This window comes from Hydractinia symbiolongicarpus, chromosome 7 (genome assembly GCF_029227915.1).
Source record: "Hydractinia symbiolongicarpus strain clone_291-10 chromosome 7, HSymV2.1, whole genome shotgun sequence".
NCBI classification, from domain to species: Eukaryota; Metazoa; Cnidaria; class Hydrozoa; order Anthoathecata; family Hydractiniidae; genus Hydractinia; species Hydractinia symbiolongicarpus.
Window position 1 is genome coordinate 14,518,970 of NC_079881.1, and position 7,791 is coordinate 14,526,760.

Genomic DNA, 7,791 nt, shown 5'->3' on the forward strand with positions numbered 1-7,791 from the left:
ACCTGTAGGGTACATACCCCATTAGCCATGAATCATCCTCAACAACCTTATTCAACATGTCCTGTGTTTTGAACTTATCTGCCGCATCCTCGAATATGTGGATATTCTTTTCGACGGCCTTAATCCAATATTTCTGTCTATTCATTCTCTTTTATAATATAGAATTTTTGCATTGTCGGAAGATTTCATTTTGCTCAAAAACTAACACAGTTATTTCCCTTAAGGGAATTCCCCTCTTTACTGCGTATGCGTTAAATTATTGATGAATATTAGTATCATGAGGGAATTTCCCCCTATGTGAGCGTTGATTATTAGGGAATTGTGTTAGAATCTTGATGACGTCATTTTGGTGAATATTAGGTCTTATGTAGATTAATATGGAATGGTATTGGATGGGTGTTGGATTACTAGGGACTGTGCTGTAACTTTGCTGGGGCTTTCCGTGACGTCTTGTGGGCGTGCGCGTGCGCCTGTGCCAGAACATACATTTTCCTATCTCTCCCGCCTCCGTTTTTCATGGTTGTAGATGTCTCCAACTCCACAGTCCCTACAGGTGTATCTTATCCTACCATGTTCGCCGCATCTACCACCACCCCCGCAGTCCTTGCACTCCGATCTTCGCCTACCATGTTCCCTGCAGATCTGACTCCCCCCGCAGTCCCTACAGATGGATCTCATCCTTTGATGGTGAAATATTTCACTTCCTCCACACTCTTTACAGGTGGACCTCCGCCTTTGATGCGGACGCTTTGTACGCTCCTTCGACAACTTGAGAACATTCAGGCATTTGACGCACATTTTTGTTTATTGGCCATTCCCCTTGATTTTAAAGTCCATAGATAAAACATGTTTACATTTTGAACATTTCTTGGCCTCCTCCATATTTGTTTATTAGCCATATCTTCAAGTAGCTTTTTTCTATGGTCATTCGAGAATCCCCCAAGTCCTAGGGTGTTCCAATGTCACATACAGGCATGCATGCCTGGATTTTTTCAACTCAGTTTTAATATGATTCCATTCGGGGACCAAATTGGTTTCCTCGTCCATCATTTTCATGTCACTCTTCTCATGAGGAAACCAGTGGAACAAGGCCTTCTTCTGCCTCCTCATATTTTTGGGCAAAGCAGTGTACGACTGCGTGAGTAGCCATAAACTATGCTTTCTGTGCCTACCACTGATAGCCAATTCAAGCAGGGATTATCGACGTTTATCGAAATCCTCGTTCGATATACAATCATCGACTATGAAGAGACTTTCCTCACCTGCCAGTAATGGGGACAGTTTCTGAGTCCATTCAAACAACTCATTCCCAGGGTCTATCAGGAATGCATAGGGGTCTTTCCAAAGTGAGGCCCTTTCGAGGAAGGTACTGTTTCACCGCATAGTTGGACACAAAATGACTATGTTGTGATAGTGCTTTTTACATTCCTGCTCGAGGAGGTTCAGTACACGTTGTGTTTTCCCACAGCTTGTCGGTGTAGTGTCGTAAAGTCATCGACGATGGAGAGGACTTGGGCAGAAGAAGAGGGACGATTTTGATGACACGAGAGTTATGAAGAGAGAAAGAGATAAACAGTACCGTGGCTGATTACTACCGTGGCTGATTACAACGTTTTGTTTTCATTTAATATAGGTGCACAGTATAAAGACGCGGCCGCGTAAAATTATGCGCGACCGCGTTTTTCAAAGCGCGGCCGCGTGTTTTTAGGAGCGGCCGCGTGTTTTACCGCCAGTTTTACCGCCAGTTTCTAAATCTGGTCTGCAGAATGTCAAAGTTAAAACAGGTGCTAAAATACGCGGCCGCGCTTTTTGCCGCTGATTTTGCCGCTAATTTCAAGGTAAAACAGGCGGTAAATGACGCGGCCGGGCAGTTTTCCTTGAGATGTGATTCGATGTGGTCCTGAGAGTCACCACCGTTCAATGGCGAAAACGTGTTTACTCGTAGTGCAAGATGGATGCTATGCCAGTCGGTGTCGATGTGTCATTGGAAAATTTAGTGGCGTATTATCATAGCCTACGACCTAAGTTGAAGTATTTGGAAATATGTATGGTGATTAACAAACGTAATCACAAGTCATTATCTATGAGAAAGTTTCAATCAATATGCACAAGATTGGGCTTACGTCGAACTAGCAATGTTTCTCGCAGTATCCTGGTAGATATTATTAAGAATGAGTTGCAAGTGTCATCTTCAAGTTTCGGTTACCGGCAAATGACAGAATTGATAGCATTGAAGTTTGACGTGATTGTTGCTAAGGAGACTGTGCGAACTATATTGAAGGAGGTGGATCCGTCAGGAGTAGAAAAAAGGATTGGAAAAGTGATTACACGACGCATATATGATACCAAAGGTCCTTGTGACATATATCATGGAAATGACAAATTAAAAAGATGGGGATTGCCAATACACGGTGGTATTGATGGTTTCAGCCGTAAATTACTATGGTTGGTTGTTTCAACAACAAATAATGATCCACTTGTAATCGGAAATTTGTTTTTGCAATGCGTGAAGAGATACGGTGTATGTCTGCGTATACTGAGAATGGACCGAGGGACGGAAAACATTTATTGTGCGGATTTACAAGAATTTTTCACTGGTAACAGCGATAGTTTTAAGTACGGTCGTTCAACGGGAAACCAGAGAATAGAAGCATTTTGGTCTCGCCTCAAGTTGTACAAACTTAATTGGTGGATAAATTATTTCAAACATCTCACATCAACACTCGTATATGACCCCGAATTACCAACCCATAGAGAAGCCTTATTTCTTTGTTATATTCCCGTTTTACAGAGAGAATTTAATGATTTTGTCATCACATGGAATTCAAGAAACGTACGCCAGTCATCAAGCGCACCAGGAGGTCGTCCAGACCTATTGTTTAATATTCCGTCAGCAAGTGGCTATTCAAATCAAGGGATGCTTGTGGATAGCACTAAAAAATCTGTCGCTGAAAATGTCATGGGAATTGATCATCATCCAGTTTTCAAAAATAAAGATTTGCATGATTTATTGATTTGTTATATGGGGATACATCACTTGCAAGAACCCATGGACGCACAACAATCATTGGAAACATATGTGCAATTACTTGGATTCTTAAGGTATGACGGGTTTATAGTTTAATAAGCTAAACAAAAAGAAACATTTATAAGTCTCTTTGATGAAACATAACATATCCAAACAAAATATCACATATAAATCATGAGAATAACAATCAATAAATTTTCCAATATCATAAAAGAGGCGAAATTCGCTCGTTTTCACTGGGAGCACTTTAACAAATTCAAAAAAATTTCAATAAAACGTATATGAAGAACTGAGATCTCTTGGGGGTTATAAGGTTACACTAAAAAGTCCTAAAGAATCCTAAAGAGTCCTAAAAAAAGTGATTACCAAAAAACTTGATAACAAAATTTTCATTTAAAAAAAGACTAAAAACATTTTTTCAATAATATATGATACAAAACACGAATATTTTAAACAACACCAAATCCAGTCCCTCCGAATTTAGCAGCAATCTTCAGATTATGCTCAACTTTTTTTGTTGGTAGAGTAGCATTAAGTCCACATGTAGAAATTTTTGTAAAGTTGAAATCACAGTTAAAAAAATATCAATGTTTTTATCCAAACCCTTTCTTGGAATTTTATCCATTCCAGTGAATAAAAACAGTATGTCTTTAAGAGATATCTCATCATAGTTTCCATTAGCAACATCAGCTAAAAACAGCTCACAGTCACAAATGGCATTGGAAATATCACGGTGTAAATTAGAACCAATTTCTTCGACGTTGCGAAAGCATAGAATAACAAGAAGCTCATCAAGAGTTAAGATCTTTTCATCTGGCAATAAAAAAGCTTTCATAGTGTGACAATTGGATTGTAACATAAATTCTGGACATATACTTTTTAGTCCTTCTCCAAATTGTGATATTGCAGCACGATTTTTCATCACTAAATAACTGATTGAAAAAACTTGCTTGTTTTGTTCGATATCAGGTACAGGAACAATGTTCAAATCAAGTAGATCTTCATTCTCGCCACTCTCAAGTTTATCCAATTTATACTTGAATTCTGCATCATTTATTGGTGTTATTTTATCAGGATATGGCAAATCATACAATGCATTGAAAATGAGCTCAGAGAAACATTCGGGACCTCTTCCAACATGTATAATAGATGCACCTGTTAACTGCCCAAGCTTGTAATATACTTTTTTTAATACACCATCTGGCATTAATTTGAAACAAAATCCTTTGTCATCTCCGAAAAATACCCCAGGGATAGTGGTAAACCGTCTCATTGACAATGAGTAAAATTCGCGCAGCGGTCCACCTGCATCAGCACCGGGTTCACCTGCAAATCTGATAGCTATTTTTTCAGACGAAAGATCAAAATTTTGACGTAATAATACAGGCCAAAAACGCTGTGAATCTCGTTGTTTGATGATATGCTTTGTGTTTATTTTTGGTAAATTGGTGAAGTAGCTTTCACAGTTTTGCATAAATGCGATAGAATCAGTTTCTGTTTCTTCAAACTGTGGAGTAGCATTATCAAAATTATCTGTCTCATAATTTTCCATAAAACGATTCACTTCATCATCACCAAATGCTGAACTGTTCTCTGTTGATTCTAGTTGAAGAGACAATGAGGGTGAGCCAATTGAATGTCTATATCTCACTGGTTTTTGTGTGTTTCTTGAAAAATGTCTCAATCTCAAATCACAAAGAGTAGAATTTTCTATGTTTACATCTATGTCAGTTTTGGCAGTATTTGTCACAGCATCTGGATCGGGTGATGCTAAAAAAGTATCCTCTGTCATAATGTTGTCTGTTTGATCTGCTAGCAAAGTTGCTGTGTAACTTTCATTTTGCTCACAGCGTAGACAGCTACCAATATACGTACAAGAACAAACACTGCATATACTTCTGTCAACAAAATTCGATCCTGGTAAGCTGGGTGGCACAGTAATTGTTGAGGTACCTTCTGCCCATGCAGATGATATTACTGTTTCTTCTGGTCCAATAATTTCTGTATCTAATTCAAACATGCTTGAATATGACTTATTGCACAAATTTGAAAACTCCAACTTCGCAAATGATTTAGGATAGTATAAATATACTTGTATTCCTTTTTTTTTTGTCTCTACAACTCAAACCATATGTTTCTATATCAACGAAATCTTGCTCCAGAAAGTGACCGTTATAATTACCAACAAATGTTTGATCTTTCTGTGGTATATCATAGTGTTTACGTATTTCGTCATGTAGCTCAGGGTATTTTGTAGATTGATTAAATAGTGTCAAATAACTCTGGTTGTTTTCCATTTTATATTTTGATAACTTATCTTTACACTTCAATTCAACATTAACTTTGTAGGTTTCCCTTACAGTTATCGGATGGTTATGAATATCATATTTCCCAGAGTGGGCTCTTTTCAATATTTTTCTTAGTTCATCTGCCTTTTCATGATAGGACTTCTCTTCAACCACAGGGAGTGCAAATATCAGCCGATATGATAATATATCTCCATACGCCAACCCTAGCTCCACAAGCTTTTGTTGTTCAACTTGAGGAGCCACATTATCGTCAATTTTGTTCAGGATGAACGAATTCAACAAATACTCCTTTCCTACCTCTGGACTCAAGGAAAGTTTTCACCTAAACAAAACATATAGCTATTATCAAAACTGACTTGTGTGATGTGAAAGATTTCCTTAGGTCAGTGTGTTTCTTTGCCTACTATCTTCGTAGATTTGCAATAAATAAAGCGAAATAAGCTAGCTAATTGCTTGTTTACCTTTTCAAAGCTTCCGGCTGCAGCTGCCATTTTCTGTGAGTTCTGAGAAGTAACTTTCTAAGAATTCCGTTCTAGTGTTCCAGGGCTCTAATTTGCAGATCAGAACACTGCGCCCTTGCCCACATCCAGAGATAGGAAAATGCCGATCCTAGGACAGCGATTAATATGTTGTGCCACTCCACGTCAATTTATAGATCATCCACGTCAAATCAACGATAGAAGAGTCCATAAAATCCATGTGCACTTTACCACTTTACGTTAAATAAGCGGGCATGCTCTATAATATCTGTCCAAAACCCCCTCCCCAGCCGTGTCCCCCTGGTCCCCTCCCCGTCCCATGGGTCCCTCCCCACCCTCATCTGTCGTGCCCTATAATTTATAGTGATATGTGTCTATAATGTCCTCTTGCCAGTGTGGTAATACCATCAATGATAATAAAACATAAATAAATAACAACACGCAAGCAGTTTTTGTTATCTTGTAAAACCATCTGTCAATCAAACGCTTATAACAATAGGATTTTACATACCAGAAAGTTGTTTACATAAGAAAAAAGTCAAAACGAAAGTAGCCGTTGCTAAGGATATTTGGTATGTAAGGAATGCATTGTTTCTCTATTGTTATTCTGGCTTGATTGACATTTAATTGACGTCATTCTTTATCTAAACAAATACCATATGAAATAACCTGTTGTCATAACAATCACAAGAGCGATCTTCTCATCTTCGTGTGTAGGAGGAGTATCTTTGTGGTAAGGTGCAGTAATGTGTTTATCAGTAATATGTTTATCAGTAATGTGTTTATCAGGACCGGAGGTCCCAGGAATAGGAATAGGACTGGATGTCCTATCAGGAATCTTTTTATGTGATTCAGCTGTTTTTTCAATAACATTAACCTTTAGATTAATCCCAATGGTCAGATCTTCACCCGATATCAAAATCTTGTTGTTGTAACCTACCACCCCTGTTTTAATTTTGAGATTCATGTCACTAGGTAACATATAAATACCTTGTCCAACCGAATAATCAACCTTACTTGAAGCGTAGTTTTACGTATCCTGATAACGTTTAATGTCCTCCTGAATATCAACCCTACGGTTAACAATGTCTTCAAGGTTATTCATAAAAACTCTTTGGGCGGTCAGAGCACTTGAATCATTACCAAGGATGGAGGAGCGTGCTGAGGCCTGAGAGCTAAGAACAAGATAGGCATAGGCCCTAACACTGCTTGAGATCTTCACAAGGCCCGTTTTTGTAAATCCATCGGATTTTTCCACAATCCACCGCGTCATGGAGTCGTTAGTGAAATAACTCAACCCGGGAGTTGGATAGTCTTTACGTCTTTTTTGATATGAGCTGAAAAAGTACTGACCTCTGTATTTCATGTGGTTGGAATCAACATCATACTCACCACAGATTTTTAGAAATTCCTCATTTGAATAAGGATTATCATATTGATTAAAACTATCCTCAAAGGGTAGAGGTGTCTGTAGGCGTTTAATGATTCGTCTAATGTGATAATACACATGAAAACGATATATCGACCTGACCATAGATCTACCATCCTTCAGGTGTTCGGAACTTACCCCACAGGCACTTGAAGCGCACCAAGTGGCGAAATTTAGCTGGGTTTGCCATAATCTAAAAGGTTGCTCATTCCAAATTCTCATACGTTGCGCGTTCTGACTAAGTTCATAATTGGTAAAAATATTAGGAAAGGAAGCGGGGAAAGAACCACTTTCGGACACAATAATAGCCTGTTTGTACAGATCCCTAGCGCTCAATATTTGAAGATCCAGACCTCCATTTGGTTTATATGTCGCATTCGGGTTATATCTGAAAATGTCATCCATTCTTTGATTTAAATATATTCACAATCTCTAATATAATAATGTATATCACAATAAAGGACGTAAATAGCGAGAAGAAAATCTATTTGTATCAACCGATAGACAACTCACATGGTACAAAGGAGGTTGCGATCGTGGAGACGT

General features: G+C 38.4%; 1 protein-coding gene across 1 annotated transcript; it reads right to left on the reverse strand.

The window, feature by feature from the left end:
* Positions 1 to 3,135: 3,135 nt before the first annotated feature.
* On the reverse strand, positions 3,136 to 6,061 carry LOC130648711 (uncharacterized). Its single transcript, XM_057454782.1, has 2 exons — positions 5,799 to 6,061; positions 3,136 to 5,659 (listed from the first exon to the last, which is right to left on the reverse strand). The coding sequence occupies exon 2, from the start codon at positions 5,046 to 5,048 to the stop codon at positions 3,522 to 3,524; it is 1,527 nt and encodes a 508-aa protein (XP_057310765.1). The 5' UTR covers positions 5,049 to 5,659; positions 5,799 to 6,061; the 3' UTR covers positions 3,136 to 3,521.
* Positions 6,062 to 7,791: the final 1,730 nt, after the last annotated feature.

Bases quoted from the DNA above. Each gene is read 5' to 3' on its own strand.
- LOC130648711 (XM_057454782.1), bottom strand. From the start codon at position 5,048: ATGTTTGAATTAGATACAGAAATTATTGGACCAGAAGAAACAGTAATA.